Raw genomic sequence first — 17,612 nt, 5'->3', positions numbered from 1 at the left:
TCAAATCGCATGACAAGTAGCAGCCTATTGGAGGCAATGGCACTGTTCCAATCGGTGAGACACCAATTTTGCAGCACCGCACCGATTTGCAAAAGTAGTTCCTGCACTACTTTTTCCGATTTCAGGTGCAACTTCAATAGATATCTATGCATGAAGCCACACAGATGTCCAACAAGTAGCACCTGAAATTGCACTGACCTTGCTACTTTTAAATCCCACTAAAAGTGAAGAAGTGGGATTTCAAAGTACCATCAATGTGAACCAGGGCTAGACCTGGTTCTAGAGCTGCACAATTAATCGTCAAGAATCGTTATCGCAATCTTTATCCCGTTGCATCTTGACACAGGGTTTCACGATCTTTGGCACTGTATTTGCACCAAAAAAAAAAACTAGACAGTATAGTTAGCCCATTTTTGTAAAAATGTAAAAGATTTTACGCTGTGAGAATCGTGATCTTCATTCTAAGCAAAAAAAACCTGATTCTCATTTTTAGCCAGAATCGTGCAGCTCTACCTGGTTCACATTGATGGTACTTTGAAATTGTGCTACTTCACTCGAAAGTAACACGATTTCAAAGTAGCAAGGTCGTAAACAGGTAGGAATCCACTTCGCAATAAAATAAACTCACATTTTTCACATTCATGTGAAATGTTCAAACTACCAAAATCGAGACAAGTTTTTTTTTTTTTTTGGGTTACATCCACTTTAACATCACCCTTTATGAACATCATGATTATGATTAAAAACATCACAAAATAAAAACAACAAACTGCCGAGTTATTAAAAAAAAAAAAAAAAAAAAAAAAAATAGAATACCTTTGGCATTGCTTACCTCATTAGATCCACTGAATAAAGGCTCTCCAGTGTGCATTTCCACCAATATACACCCTAATGACCACATGTCTATCGCCAAGTCGTACGGCATTCCCAGCAGCACCTCAGGCGATCGGTAAAAACGACTCTGAATATACTGGTAGATCTTTAAAATAATAAGTTTGGGGATTAATAAAGTCATACAAATGATTAAACCATTGTTGCAATACCCTTTCTTTCAGGGGTCTCAAATAAATAAATAAAAAAACATAGTGTAAAAAATGGATCAAGGTTAAGACATGATAGTCCTCGTTGTTTTAAGTGATTCACTAATAGATTTCTCCACACTTGCAAGCAGACCAAGCTGTGCAGCAAAAGTTAGGGACTTCGTTAGTGGTTGGGACAAACTACAACTCTGGCACTAGAATTTCCCAACCCATCTTTTTGGCGGGCTGCTTGGTTGGCAGCAGATGTGGAGATAACTATAATGTGTAATTGGTCAAGCCCCTTTTATTAATGTAGTAATCCACCCCTCCAAAAAAAAAATAAGAAGGAGGAGGAAGTACAGGGGGTCAAAGCAAAACAAATCTGTTGATTCAACTCATAGTTGACATTTAACTGACTCCAATGGCACATAGTACATCAGGGATAGGCAACCTCTGCTCCTCTGTGGTCAAACTACAAATCCCATCATGCCTCTGCAAGTCATCAGTGTGGCCGTCAGTCTTGCAATGCCTAATGGGACTTTAGTTCCACAACAGCTGGAGTGCCAAGGTTGCCTGTCCCTGCTGTATGGATCATCGCTCCTCTGTCTTAATATGCTCACGAGTGACTTCATACATACCTAATGGTAGCAAAGAATGAATCATCTCTACAAATGTTACTTAAAGCGGTTGTAAAGATTTGTTTTAAAAAACACAACATGTTATACTTACCTCCACTGTGTGGCTCGCTTTGCACAGAGTGTGCCTGATCCTCATCTTCTGGGGTCCCTTTGCGCCTGTCTCTGGTCCTCCCCGCAAGAACTCCACACATTCATGCGAGTGAGCTCGCATGGTGTGGAGTCCTTGCGGGCGCGCTCCCGTGATACAGCGAGCGGCTACAGCGCTCACTGTATCACTCGGCCCCCACGTCGATGGATGCGATTGACAGCAGCGCCAGCCAATGGCTGCGCTTTCAATCCATCCGCTCTAACCAATCAACGGCCAGGCTGAGCGGCCAAGAGGATTTCGGGGTTGAGCGCGGGACTTTCGAGGGGCCAGGTAAGTATAACGGGGGGCCGGTATTGCCTGAAGTTTTCTCACCTTAAAGCAGAGGTTCACCCTAAAAACATTCTGCATACTTCCAACATTTACAGTATGCGGTTTGTTTTTTGCTGTACATAAAATATTGCTATTTTCCACCCGGCTTCCGGGTGCACACTCCCGCGGGAGTAGGCGTTCCTACGCCGTATAGCGCCTTATAGAGCCGACTCGCAGTTCGGCTATTTTCGGAAACTCGTGACGCGCCTTATCTGCCGGGGGGGGGGGGGGGGGGGGGTTTTCTCAAGACGTCAATCATCTGGGCGAAGTCCCACATGAGACTGCGCCTCTGCATAGGAACGCCTACCCCGCGTAAGTGAGCACCCGGAAGCCGGGTGGAAAATAGCAATAATACGGTATATGTACAGCAAAAAAAAAAAAGCATACTGTAAATGTTGGAAGTATGCAGAATGTAATGTTGTATATACATGTTTTTAGGGTTAACCTCTGCTTTAATGCATCCTATGCATTAAAAACGTTTACCTTTAAAGCTAAACTTTAGGATCTTGATCACTTTTCAGCTTTCGCTCCCATTGTTTAAAGGCAATAAAAACTGTTTTCAAGCATAAGGCCCCAACTTCGATTTTTTTTCTTGTGCAAAGATTACAGTGCCCAAGCGCCAGTAATAGTGTGAAAGCAGGCTGGGTGGGCATCACATCCGATGTGAGCCGATTGGAGGAAAGTAGAACTACATTTTCCATGATACCTTGTGAATTCACTGATGTAGTGGGCATACGATTGGTGCTCAAGGCTGATGTCATTTTGTGGGTGGATCATGACCAGGTGCTGTTTGGAGATCCCACCCACAGATGGCAGTATGTCAGCGCTCTGCTGCAAACTACTAGAGAGAAAAAGAAAAACGCAACCAGGAGCATTTTCTCTACAGGAAGAAAACAATCATGCCCGGTCCCAAAAACAATAAGGAAACAAGTTGAATAAAGCTTTGGGTTTTTTAGCGTTGTGCCAAAAGGAAATAAAAATGGCAATAACAGCTGCCAAAAACGCATGCGATTTAACCTTGCTTATGGTGTTTTTCATAAGTCATGTGACTCATAAAATGCATTAAAAAAAACGTAACCTAGGTCCATTTTGTGATACGTTCTTGCTGTGTTTTCAATGCATTTCATGCGTTTTTGGTGCGGTTTGCCAATTATGCACCAAAAATGCAGCAAGTTGGATTTTTAACTCCTCTTCAAAAAGGTGCCGATAATGGCTGGCAAATTAATATTCATTTACAGTAAAACCTCGGATAAACACAGTGATCGAACGTTTTGCAACACAAGCAATTTTTTTTTTTTTAAATCCTGACTTGGTTTGCGAGTGTTTTGCAAAACAAGCAGGATTCGAGCCACAGCGTTGTGGAGTACCGCATTTGGCCAGAGTCGATCGGAAATACTCAGTTCCCGAGCCTTTTTGAGTTCAGCCAAGGTTTCCCGAGGCTCTCCAGCGCCCTCCACCTCTGGCCACATGCAGTATTACATGCCATAGAAGTCAAAGCAAAACAAGTTATTTTTGTTTCCATTGACTTCTATGGGGAAACTCGCTTTGATATGCAAGTGCTTTGGATTACTAGCGCTTTGGAATCAAGCGTTCTCCTGGAACGGATTATGCTCGTAATCCGAGGTTCCACTGCAAATTCGTGACATTTAAAAAAGGCAAATATAACAATTATATATTTTATTTTTTAAACCAAATCGGTTTCGGCCGTGTGCATCCTGAATTTGTGGTTTTGGGACCAACATTTTCCCTTTCGGTGCCACCAATAGAAGAAAGCACTTTTCAATTTATCTATTGCCCCGGTTGGAGTTCTGCTTTAAATCAATTGATGCATCAGAATTCTGGGGGGCCACTCTGCCTGTCACACAGATCTGGCAAAGCTTAATAAGCAACCAGGCTGCAATTTCAATCCCTACTTCCTTGGTGATGCAGACGGAGACAGGAAAGCTGAAGGCAGATTGGTGAGCTGCACCGACCCACAGATTACACAGGGGCATGAACCAATGGGATTATTTCTTTCGCCAGCAACAGGTGTTGAATTTTTATTGGGTGTACACAAACTGGCTCAAAGACTTCCTGCTTTTTCTTCCATCGGTGAGGAAAGGTGTCAAGCTGGAGCTCACTTGCTGGACCTCTGATATCCTGCAGTCCCAAATTCCTTGCAACAACCAGGTAAGAGGAAGGAATGGCGGGGATGCTTTTTTCTCCAGGAGTAAATTGCAATAAATTCCCAGAAAATCTAACAAACACCTTGATATGCTAGCCATAAAAAATATATGAAAATAAAAACCCCAATTCACCCCCTAATAAAAAAAAAAGGCATAGCCTTTTACACGGCATCACCAAACTCTTAAGGGCAAACCGCAGATCCTAGGATGAACGTACCCTTTGCCCAAGTTGACAGGAGCTGCCAAAGTCCACAATCTTGATGGCACTGCGCTTTGGGTTACACAGGAGAATGTTTTCTGGTTTTAGGTCACAATGAATTATACTGAGCTCGGGAGTGGCCAAGAACAAGAGAGCCGTGCACAGCTGCTGAGCAAACTTGCGGGTCAGGTTCAGGGAAACGCCGCGGAAGTTTGTGTTTCTTAAAAGGTCGTACAAATTGTAGGACAGCAGTTCAAACACCAGACAGAGATGGTTCCGAAACATAAAGTGCCGCTTTAAATGCACTGCAAGACAAAAAAAAGGAAAAAAAAATAAATTACAACCAGTCCAGTACTTGCATACACTACATCTAAGCAAATTAAAAGTTTTAAAGCAACAAATACCATGTTTCCCTGAAAAGAAGACCTACCCTGAAAATAAGACCTAGCGTTATATTCCAGGAGGGCTGCAATATAAGCCTTACCCTGAAAATAAGCCCTAGTTTAAAATGCTTGTAAAATCCTATAATCCACTCTATTACAGTAGTATATAATGTACAATGTGTGTGTTTCTGTAATAAAAATTGCGGGGAAGAGACCTCTGACGAGTCAGAGAAGTGCAGAGCGGCGCTATATAGGTATTTGGCACAATCGTACATTATATAATAGAGTGGATCAGAGGATTTTACAAGCATTTTAACTCTGTTCACAGTGGCGATTCCTGACAGGCAGGGAGAGGAGGAGACATCACATTACATGGCAAAACCTACCCCGAAAATAAGCCCTACTGTGTCTTTTGTTGCCAAAATTAATATAAGACCCGGGTTAATTTTTGGGGAAACAAAGTATCAGTGAAGATCTTCAAACACAATGGACATGAGGCCCCTGAGACCTTATCTTCTGTACACCGACTGGGAACCAGAAAATGTACAATGTAACATGGTGTATAACCCCTCAGCCCCGATTCACACTAATGTAGGAAACGCACAAGACTCCTTAATTTCCCCTTATCGCACAGCAAATCGCATAATATGATCTGCTGTGGGTGTCAAAGTGTTAACGACACTCCAAAACACAGGTTGCAAAAACGCAGCGAGTTTGCCCGAATCGGATTGCATGGGGATGAACACTTATGCAATCCCATTCTAGCGTAAAGCGGGGGTTCACCCCAAAAAATGTTTAACATTAAATCTAGCTCAGCCAGCATAGTAAGGGCATTTACTTTCGGCAGGTAATTATTTTTTTTTCTCCGTACATACCTTTATATTCTGTTTTTGTCCAGGGCTTCCGGGTTCAGATGACTGCGGGACTGGGCGTTCCTATCCTTCGGTTCGATGATTGACGGCTTGTGAAACAGGTGACCTGTCGCACAACGCGCGTCACCAGATGTCGGGAAATAGCCGAGCTGCGAGTCAGCACTATACGGCCCCTGCGCAGTCAGCTCTACATGGCGGGCGCCGTATAGTGCCGACTCGCAGCTCGGCTATTTCCGGAAATCTGGTGACGAGCGTTGTGCGACAGGTCACCTGTTTCACAAGCCGTCAATCATCGAACGGAAGGATAGGAACGCGCAGTCATCGGAACCCTGAGGCAGGGATAGGAAAGCCCAGTCCCAGAGTCATCAGAACGCGGAAGCCCTGGACCAAATCAGAATATAAAGGTATGTACGACGAAAAAAAAAAAAAAAAGACCTGCCGAAACTAAATGCCCTTACTATGCTTAGTCTAATGTTAAAAATTAGTTTTTAGGGTGAACCTCCACTTTAGAAAAAAAAAGGTTCCTGTATTATTGTGGTGCGATTTAAGCCATACAAAATGAATGGCTCAAATCACACTGCAGACATTGCATGTGATTTGCACGGGAATGTGGTGCAATTCGTGTGTGAACTTAGGCCAAGACGATCTCCCAAATTAAAATTAATCTCTAATTAAAACAAATTTTGCTTTAGTTTTGAAAAAGGTGATAAGGCTGGATTCACACCTAGGCATTTTTTAGTGCATTTTGCAGATTTGCACTACAGTCCATTTACCATGGTTTCACGCGGAACACGTTCTGTAGTGCAAATCTGCAAAATGCACTAAAAATTCCATAGGTGTGAATTCAGCCTAAGAGAGGGTTAGACCTTCTGCCCAAACCCTCAATGAAACTAGAAAACCCTTGTTTACAGAAAACAATAAGTACTTAAAACATTTTTTTAAATTAAGGGCTTGTTCACACTTGACTAAATTACTGACGCTCAACAAATGCTCCTAAAGCGTTTGGTATGGCGTTAGTATGGGATTCAGACAGGCATCAATGACCTTTAGAATTGGGCATTTTACAAACGCCCCATGCGCGGTTTCGTAGCGTTAAAACTGCTCCACAATGAAAAGTGACCTATTTTAATGCGCCACGACCACACCAATATCGTCTGCCATGGCGTTTGCGGAGCGTCACCATAGACTTGAATGAAAGGACTAAAAGACTTCAAACGCCTCCTGACTCGACATGAGACTTCAATTTTGAACCGCTTAGTGTGAACGGCACAATGTGCTGTCTATTACCTTGCATAGGCATTTGAGGGACCGTTTTTAATGCCTGTCAAACACATCTCAAATGCCTGCTCTTTATACCAGTGTGTACTAAAGCTATTTTTTTTATACGCTAGGTGGATTTAAGTAAGTTTCTAAGCGGCTTCTCCAAATCTGAAGGCAGCTTAAAATTAAACTCTGCCAGGTTCATTACTTACCAATATAATACTTCATTTCTGTGTCATGCTTGTTCATAAGCTCAAGAAGTCTCAGCTCTATTTGGGCCTGGTTCAAAAATGCTTTCTTGTTTTTGATGATTTTAATGGCTACCCATTCTTGATCATGGTGATCATACGCCTTCACCACCTAAAAGATAATACAAATAACAACCTGTTAGAGGCAACGCAATATTCTGAGAAACATGCAGAACAATGCTGCTTAAAAATTCTACTGTTACTACAGCCAATCAGTATCAATCGGGGGCTGTATAAATCGTAAAAAAAATAATTGGCACTTTTAATGTATTTAAATGAAAGCCGTACATGCATGAAAACAAAAAAAAAATATTTAAGAAGGGCGTCAAGTGTTAATGGGTAGTCCAAAGACCAGCCAGTAGATGAGGTAGCCTCCCAGACCAAAGTCTCCAAAAGAAAGATCAAACCTCAAACACGCGGCCTTGCCAGGCCATTTGCGGCCCTCGCACCTCTACTGCAGCTACGTGCCCCCCTCTAGTCTCCACACACACACACCTTGTCTTAGTCAGCAGAAAGGAACACAACTCTTTCTACAGATCTTGCACTCTCTCTGTGCAGCTACAGCCCCCGACCTTAGTCCTCCACGGCCAGACCTTGCACGTTCCGCTTCCCAGCTCCGCCCCTCACGTCTACTCAGAGGCAGCACAAGGTAAGGGCGGTGCACTGTGATGTAAAGGACTCTCAACATTTAAAGGGGTTGTAAAGGTTATTTTCTAAATAGGTTCCTTTAAGCTAGTGCATTGTTGGTTTACCTATCTTATCCTTCGATTTCCCTTCTAAGTGTTTTTTTTTTTTTTCCTTTGTCTGAATTTCTCACTTCCTGTTCCTCCTCAGTAAACTGTTCTGGCTGACTAACCCCCTGCCAGAACGGCTCAGATGATGGGGGCAAGCTTACTGAGGAACAGGAAGTGAGAAATTCAGACAAAAGGAAAAAAAAAATTTAGAAGGGAAACCAAAAGGTAAGTGAATTAATGCACGAGCTTAAAAGAACCCATTTAGAAAATAAAAAAACAAACCTTTACAACCCCTTTCATCTAGTTAATCTAACATCGAGTCTTACAGGTACAACTTTGAGGGCAACCATCATTGCCGACGCAGCTCGCAATGAATCCAAGTTTGACACCCCTGATCTAGTCAGTGCAGCAACAGATCACATCACAGCTGAACAGACTTTGCAAACTCTCTGCAGGTGCAACCGTGACCGATCTATATGCAGATCGACCGATCTATATGCAGATCGACCGATCTATATGCAGATCGACCGATCTATATGCAGATCGACCGATCTATATGCAGATTTATATGTATGTATGTAGATAGATATATATATGCATGTATGTAGATAGATATATATATGCATGTATGTAGATAGATATATATATGCATGTATGTAGATAGATATGTATGTAGATAGATATATATATGTATGTAGATAGATAGATATATATATGTATGTAGATAGATATATATATGTATGTAGATAGATATATATATATATGTAGATAGATATATATATCTATGTATGTATGTAGATAGATATATATGTATGTAGATAGATATATATGTATGTATGTAGATAGATATATATCTATCTACATACATGCATATATATATCTACATACATACATATATATCTATCTACATACATATATATCTATCTACATACATACATAGATATATATATCTATCTACATATATATATATATCTATCTACATACATATATATATCTATCTACATACATATATATATCTATCTATCTACATACATATATATATCTATCTACATACATATCTATCTACATACATGCATATATATATATATATATATATATATATATATCTACATACATACATACATACTTACAACAGTTTAAAACATTTCAATGCGACGTCTCACATCATACCTGTCCAAACGATCCCTTCCCAATCAGTGAATCTATTTCATATCTGTCCATCCACTTTTCCCCATTTTTCACTATGTAATCGTAATTATCGTCATCAAATCCATCGTTGAACACTTTCCTTTCTTTCTTCGTGCTAGAGTCTTCAGGTGGCACTTGTTGGGCACGGCGCTTCTTCTTAGCATAATAAACCTGGCAATTTACAACATATTAAGTATTAAAAGTCAGCCATCTTCAGGGGGGCATTAAATTCAAGTGTTATGTCAGTTGTAGGATGTTGATCAACAGGCACAACAAATCCAGGAGTCACGCAGCCCAAGCTCATAATTAAAGTTGGGTGTGTGGGTTCCAATTAATTACCACAGTACCATACAGATTGGTGTGGTGCAATTTGCGAAAGTACATGCATGACTTTTTACACGTTCCAGTGTGTTTTTCAGCCCAAATGAATGGGCTGTCAACACCAGAACATGAGGGACTGCACGGGAACGTGCCCATTCTAGTGTAAACTGGCCTCAAAACCACAAACTCTCCAACCATTTCCTATGGACTTGAGCTGTGGGAGCATTAATAGTAATGTAAAAGTACATTAAAAGTAATGTAAGTAGGAAAGGTTTCTGGCCACAAATAAATAGGATTGCAACAGTGCTAGGACTGATAGCGGCAGGCATAAAACAACCTTTAGCCTAGCTTCACATTAAGCCCATTTTGCATGCGATGCGACATGTCAAAACGCATACCAAATCAGTGGCTATTGCCGGCAATAGCACCGTCCTAATCAGTGCGGTGCTGACAGATTCCCAAAAGTAGTTCCTGTACTGCTTTTGGGCAACTTCAGGGGTTTGTATAGACATCTGTACATGAACCCGCACAGATGTCTGTCATATCGCCCCCCTGAAGTCAGACTGCATTGCCGGGTTGAAATCGTGCGGGTTCAGCTGAACACTTTCTAATTTGCAGCAATGTAAGCCTAGGCTTTGTTGTGCTGTAGTCCTGGGCCAGCAAATAAAAACAATTCAAGGTACTTTCCCAGAAATAACATGCGATACACGAGATGGGAAATGGCCGTTTTTATTAGAGCCTTATCACACAGGTGTTCTGCTAAATACATTTTTAAGATGGATTGCTGGCTACTAGATTGGGCTGACAGGCGTTTAAGTTGAATTTAACCAACCCTGCCTTCCTCTATTTGATTGCACCATCTGCAGAGATCAATATTTAAAACAGAACACAAATGGAAAAGGGGAAAACAAAAAAAACAGAAGTAATGTTTAACTTCCAAAATTGTACCAGTAAATGACCACCACCTAGATAGAAAAGGGGGAATTATTCAAAACAAAAGAGAACAAATTAATTGTTTCTGATAACAATGTGCATCATCAGTGGAAAAACCTCTGAGGTCACTAAACAAACAAATCTGCAGCTTGATCACCCATGTCAACCCCAATTAATTCCAGGATGCACTTGGCTGAAACCAAAATTAACATGCTTAAAAATATATATATAGAATATAAAATTATATATTATATATATTTATATATTATTTTATCATTTTAATATATTTTATTTATATACACACACATATATAAAATAGTAAAAATTATCAATATATAATATATATATATATATATATATATATATATATATATATATATATATATATATATATATATATAAAATAATCATAATATATTTTATATTTGACTTTTTAATATCATGTATTTTAATTAATTTGTCATCCGCCATTATCTGCACCTTTTGAAGCAGTGTTAAAAATCCTGCTTGCTGCATATTTGGTCAGTTAAATAATAAAAATAATAATAAAAAAAAAAAACAACACGCACCTCCCCATTGAAAAACACACAAGCACGGCAATCGCAGGCTTGCCGAAATTTCGGCGCATCACTACCAGACATGATATATTTTTACAGTTAAATTGGTCCAGGTTGGACCAATCAAGCAATATATATACCATAACAGGACGAAGCCACTGGAATCACCAATGTAGACACACCGCTATGTCAGTGATTTCCACTTGATCCAGGTTTCCTGCTGAGCAGCCGGCCCGATGCACTGTGAATACAGGAAGTCGGCCGCTCGACACAGGCACCATTCAGAGAATGCCTTGCATTTTCCAACTGACTGCAAAGTGTTCTCTGACTGGATGAGGTGGGGTAGTGAGGTCACACTCCACCTCGCCCAAACACTTAGAATAAAGAAAATGAAGTATTTTCTGAATGGCACCCATGCTGAGCGGCGACTTCTTGTGTTCAGAATGCATCAGGCCAGCCGCTGAGCATGGGACGCAGAAGATTAGATTAAGATTAGTGTCTACTTCAGTGATTTCCAGCGGCATCAGCCAGGTAGGGTAAATCTGGATCAGTAAAGCCAACGTGATGCCGCTCTAGGTGAGTGACAGACTCTCACATGTTGTGAACTGGAATCAAGGGTGCTGCACAGCTCACCTGTGAAATTTAGTACCATGCACAACTCTGCAATATTGCTGCACGCCATGGCATCTTTAACCACTCCTGAACCGCCCACCGTGGATTTACGTCGCTACTTTGATGTTAAATACCATTGTTATGGCAGGATAATTAATGGAAATGAGGTGCAGATTTACAGGACAGATAAATCAATAAAGGTGGGTACAAAAGAACCACAGAGGGGGGCCGTTATAAGCCAGAACCACCTACCTTCATTTTGTGATAACAAATCAGCTAAACTTACCTCATTAATGTGCTTGTAAGTCTTTATCAAGTCCACTGAAAGCTTCCGTAGAGGTGCAGCTGCTGAATCTCGGAAGGTTAATGGAATCCGCCGTTGTAAAATTGTCATGTCTGGCAGGACCTGAGAGAGAGACAACAGTGATCAGATTTCATAATTCCTGAAGAAAGAGTCTACATTTACTGCAGAAAAAAAAAAAAAAAAAACACAGCCTAGAGCCGAGCGTACTGCGCTCTCGGCTCCGCCCGCAGCCACGCGAGAGGAGCGGAGAAAAGCCGAACAGGAAATCCGGCTCCTCCATGCTCCCAATTCAATTGCATTAAAAGTAAAAAAAAAAAAAAAAATCTCACCTTTAGAAACACTTTCAAAATGAACAGTAGGCCTCTAGTAATGCCATCCTCCTCCAAAACCAGTTTATTGAGCGTTTGAAAGTTTAGCCAGGGATATGCAATTAGCGGACCTCCAGATGTTGCCAAACTACAAGTCCCATGAGGCATAGCGAGACTCTGACAGCATCAAGCATGACACCCAGAGGCAGAGGCATGATGGGACTTGTAGTTTGGCAACAGCTGGAGGTCCGCTAATTGCTTATCCCCGGTTTAGACCATTCAATGCCCTACTTTTTAAAATGCTGCCTCCCCAGTGCCCTGCACATATTTTAGCAGTAATTGCAAATAAATAAAAGATTTTAGGTGGCCAAATAAGCACAAAGCTTTGGGTATTCTGTGTAAACAAGCGGCTGGTGGGCGGGAACTCTGTTCTCTGTCAACAATGCTCAGAGTATAGGAAGCCAGCAGGTGATGTCACCTGTGATTCCGCTTTCCTTGTTGGACCTCATTACAGACTATACAGCGCCTTGTAGAGATGGTCGTGCATAGAAAAATATGGAAAAAAGTTATTTACTTTGCAATTTAAAATGTTTGCAGGAAACACTGGAGAGGCAGCATTTGCACATGGTGGGTTATTGTACAGCCTAAACATCTACTTTAAAGCGGTGGTTCACCCTAAAAACGACTTCCCCCTATTACACTGCCCCCCCGCATTACAATACGATTATGCCTTTAATTTTTTTTTTGCTGCTGTACATACCTGGGTACAGCTATTCACCCGTGTCCTCCGGGTTGCGAGTCCCGCGGGAGTGGGCGTTCCTAACATGGCGGTGATTGACGTTTTGACTAAAAAACGAGCTCCCCCCGTCGCGTAAGCAGCGTCACGAACGGCGAGTCGGCGCTATACTGCGCATCGCCGTTCGGCTCCTTTCGCCAGTCCTGACGCGGCTTACGCGACGGGGGGGAGCTCATTTTTTTTTGTCAAAACGTCAATCACCGCCATGTTAGGAACGCCCACTCCCGCGGGACTCGCAACCCGGAGGACACGGGTGAATAGCTGTACCCAGGTATGTACAGCAGCAAAAAAAAAAAAAAATTAAAGGCATAATCGTATTGTAATGCGGGGGGGCAGTGTAATAGGGGGAAGTCGTTTTTAGGGTGAACCACCGCTTTAACTTGGAATTAAAAGGAGCATGGAGGATATAAATCATTTAAAAAATAAAACAGATTTTTCGTTTTGCAATTTTAATACAATGCTTTTAGAGTAAAAATCTATCTAAACATAGTATTCTATTTAAGATACAATAATTTAGTTTATTCAGCATGAAATGGAGCTTGGTTAGGTAGCATGAAGCTGTATATTCGGCAATATTTACATTTTTGGTAAACTCATTCAATGAATCCAAGCTCCCAAAGAGATAAAATGCACTGCATTAGGGACCCTTTTTACACTGAGGCACTTCTAAACTGACAGTAAAACACTGAGCACTTTTGAAGAGCTTTTCAGGCGCTTTTGAAGAGCTTTCCATTTTATCACTGCCCTGCCAATGCACTGCCTTAGTGTGAAAGCTTTCATTGATTTTAAAAGAAATAGGTTATCGTGATCTTTAGGCCCCTTTCACACTGGGGCGGGAGGCGCGGTGGTGGTATAGCACCGCTAAAAATAGCGGCGCTATACCGTCGGAATTGCCGCAGGATTCGGCTGCTAGCGGTGCGGTATTAACCCCCGCTAGCGGCCAAAAAAAACGTTAATACAGCCCACAATGCGCCTCTGCAGAGGCGCATTGCGGGCGGTATTACCGCGGTTTCCCATTGTTTTAAATGAGCCGGTAATGAGCGGTATACATACCGCTCCTCTCACCGCTCCAAAGATGCTGCTTGTAGGAGATCCCTCCGGCTTTCACATTGAGAAGGCTGGCAGGAGTTTTTCAGGCAGAATTTAGGCACTATTTTTAGCGATGTACCGCCTGAAAAACGTCAGTGTGAAAGGGGCCTAAGGTCCTGTTATTAGCGTGAAAGCACCTGAAAAGCACCTCAGTGTGAAAGAAGTCTACAGCAAACTACAAAAACATATTTGGGGGCACACCCTAAAATGCGTTTAGATTTAAGAAGTCTAAAGCATTCACACAAGTTCACAGTAACTATGAGATAAAACAAAGTTCAGGAATATTCTTTTATCCCATTGTAGTGCAAATTTAAGTACACTACAAATTGTATGATTGAATTGGTTCCGATATTGCCATTTAACCAACCTGACAGCTAATCATTCTTAATAGGAATTCATTTTGTTTGCAAATATTAAAGATTCTAACTACAAGTAAGAACAAGCCCTTACATATAAAGAGCACCTGTCATTTCAAATCCATCATGGCACCGCCCGTTGGCGGGCGCCCACTCACCTGCTTCCACCACATCCCTCACCCTGTGTCACTGCCGCATCACCAGCCGTCCCATTAATGTAAATGAGACTGTCAGGTGAGTCAACAGCAGGTCAGAGGAGGAGCCTCTGCGAAACAGAGATGACTGTTGCCCTTTAAAAATGTGGATTTAAATCAAAGCCTATTTGCTAGTAATTTAAATAGACCCGATTTAAATCCAATCCACCCAGTAAAAAGGAGCAAAGTAATTATTACACACCAATGAGAGAAGAAAGCGGCAGCGATCTTACTAGGTGTTCTTTCTATAAAAGCGATTCCCTAATTAAAAATGGTCCTACCCACTACACTGCCAACATCCAAACACATCACAATCATTTCCATAATGTTCACTAAAAACACACACCACCCTAGAAACACGACCACCATTATCCAAGTTCCATCTGCGCCTTGTGTGATCAAACACAAGGTTATCCTGCAGACGACATGCCCTGTGCTGTACCTCACTTTACCAAACGCTGGTCTAAATCAACATCTGTATTGCAGCACCGAGACGCTGACATTCCTAGGGCTTTCATCTTTCTCTGGCTAGAAATGTACACAGATAAGGCCTGGTTCAAATGATGGCGGTTCTGCGAGCCACATTAGGATGGGCTGCTGCGACTGCGCTTTATGTATGATGAAAAAGGTTCCTGCTCCAATTAGAAAATGCAGCGGTTGTAAAAATCGAATGGTGCTTATACACCTGAAAATGAGCTGCATCTTTTTAAATGCATAGGGAGGGGTGCCATTAAGATTAATGTCAGCCACGTGAGTTTTTACAAAACGTATGTTTTGGCTGCATGAACAGGTGCAATCCCCTTACCTGCAATAGTGTGATCCTGACCTAAATCAGCTGACTTTGCACTTCATAATGCTGACCACATAGACCTGAACTCTTCCTGTTTTCCTGGTGCACTACAGCAGTGGTTCTCAACCTCAGTCTTCAACTACCCCCCCCCCCCCCCCCCCCCAACGGTCCATGTTTTCAGGGTTTCCTTTACACAGCTGCTTTATATCAATGACATAGTATTGATCAGAACTGTTTTATCTAAGGGAAGATTCCAAAACATGGCCTGTTGGGGGTACTTGAGGACTGAGGGCGAGGACCACTGCACTACAGGACATGGGTTTCAACATGCCATGATAACAATGCTGTGCTACGTGCCTGCAGCAAAAACTATCTCCCCTGTTGCGATCAGCAAGTCCATCCAAACGCAGCCCTTTCAAGTGAATGGGGAAGTGCTGCAAACGTCCAGCAACCACAGGCAATGCACATGGTTGCAGCACGCTTGTTTGACAAAATTGGGGTTAAAAAAGGCAGTGAGAAGACGTATCAACACTGAAAAGCCAGATCGCTCTTCAGAGGAGGGTTTTGATGCACTCCATGAGCTTGTGTGCAAGGCCCCCCCTTAAAAGGGGTTGTAAAGCTTAAAAATAAAATACATACATACATATCATACTTACCTTCATTGCGCAGTTTGTTTTGCACAGAGTGGCCCTGATACTCCTCTTCTAGGGTCCTTGACGGCTCTCTCGGAATAGCCAACCCCCTTGGGAAGCTCTCTCCCGAATGGGTTACCTTGCGGGCGCGCTCCCATCTCATACACGCTGCGTCCATAGACACAGAGTGCATGTCTCGGTCCCACCGGCGGTGGCCGCGTCATTGGATTTGATTGACAGCAGTGCGAGCCAATGGCTGCGCTGCAATCTATCCAATTAATCGAGACACCGTGGAGTAGAGGACGCCGTGGTGAAGAGGACGCCGTGAAGAAGAGGACGCCGTGAAGAAGAGGACGCCGTGAAGAAGAGGACGCCGTGAAGAAGAGGACGCCGTGAAGAAGAGGACGCCGTGAAGAAGAGGACGCCGTGAAGAAGAGGACGCCGTGAAGAAGAGGACGCCGTGAAGAAGAGGACGCCGTGAAGAAGAGGACGCCGTGAAGAAGAGGACGCCGTGAAGAAGAGGACGCCGTGAAGAAGAGGACGCCGTGAAGAAGAGGACGCCGTGAAGAAGAGGACGCCGTGAAGAAGAGGACGCCGTGAAGAAGAGGACGCCGTGAAGAAGAGGACGCCGTGAAGAAGAGGACGCCGTGAAGAAGAGGACGCCGTGAAGAAGAGGACGCCGGGGACAAGCCGAGCAAGTGAACGGGCTCAGGTAAGTTTAACAGGGGCTGGGGGGGCCCCCGGCATTGCCAGGTTTTTTCACCCTAACGCATAGAATGCATTAAGATGGAAAAAACCTGAACCTTTAAAACCACTAAAAATATACTTTTAACATCTTTATTATAAACACACAAGGAGAGAGCATGGAAAGGTATGTGAGGGTTTACCTGCTGATGATCAGCCATTGATGATTGGAGGCCGGAGAAAGGAGCGTGGCTGTGCTGGCTCGACATGCTTGCCTCAGTGGGGACAAAGGCAAAAGGGGCAGCCAGACACACAGAGGAGGAGGACTTGCATCCTGTGCTGCTGCCACCTGAAAAAGATAAAGAAAAAAAAAAAGAAGATTAGCGCCCATCAATCAAGAAATTCTGGTTACACCAAGTGGAAAATGGCATGTGAGCACTATAAATCTATCACATATACTTTAATTCTTTATGGGAGAGGAATGTAGGTGAATTATGTTCAAGACTATGAAAATGACTCCATCATTAGCCTATAAATAGATTTAACGAGCAATTAAAAGATATCTTCTGCATATCTCAGTTTACAGATTTCCCAGAGTAGCATTTCCTAAATGTAATGTACCCAAATCACAAAGTTATCAAGACCAATAATGTCACTATAGGTGCTGATCCAGGAATGTCGCCATACGTGCTTGATGGCTCAGTACTCAGATACTGGCTATGAGCGCAGTCCGTGTCAATGGACGCAGAAGCCGGACTCGTGAGCATGCCCGCATGGGTGCCCTCAGGGTAAGCGGCTTTCGATGGGGGCACCGATGAAGAGGAGCCAGGAGCGCTGGCGGGGCACCCCAGACAAGGAGGATCGGAAATTATA

At 42.6% G+C, this 17,612-nt stretch overlaps 1 protein-coding gene across 4 annotated transcripts in view; it reads right to left on the bottom strand.

Annotated features, from left to right (window-relative positions):
* The window catches only part of LOC120916300 (dual specificity tyrosine-phosphorylation-regulated kinase 1B-like), a 120,679-nt gene that overhangs the window by 17,119 nt on the left and 85,948 nt on the right, over positions 1-17,612 (bottom strand). For all 4 annotated transcript variants that reach the window (XM_040327194.1, XM_040327195.1, XM_040327193.1 and 1 more), the window contains 6 exons: positions 16,943-17,088; positions 11,873-11,992; positions 9,146-9,334; positions 7,206-7,353; positions 4,497-4,783; positions 833-979 (listed from right to left, as the gene is read on the bottom strand). In XM_040327194.1, coding sequence (XP_040183128.1) covers positions 833-979; positions 4,497-4,783; positions 7,206-7,353; positions 9,146-9,334; positions 11,873-11,992; positions 16,943-17,088 — 1,037 coding nt within the window. The remainder of the gene's footprint in view (positions 1-832; positions 980-4,496; positions 4,784-7,205; positions 7,354-9,145; positions 9,335-11,872; positions 11,993-16,942; positions 17,089-17,612) is intronic.

The sequence above is a fragment of the Rana temporaria genome, chromosome 10 (genome assembly GCF_905171775.1).
Source record: "Rana temporaria chromosome 10, aRanTem1.1, whole genome shotgun sequence".
Taxonomy (NCBI): Eukaryota; Metazoa; Chordata; class Amphibia; order Anura; family Ranidae; genus Rana; species Rana temporaria.
The sequence above is the reverse complement of the archived record's forward strand: the minus strand, read 5'-3'. Positions and strand labels throughout refer to the sequence as shown.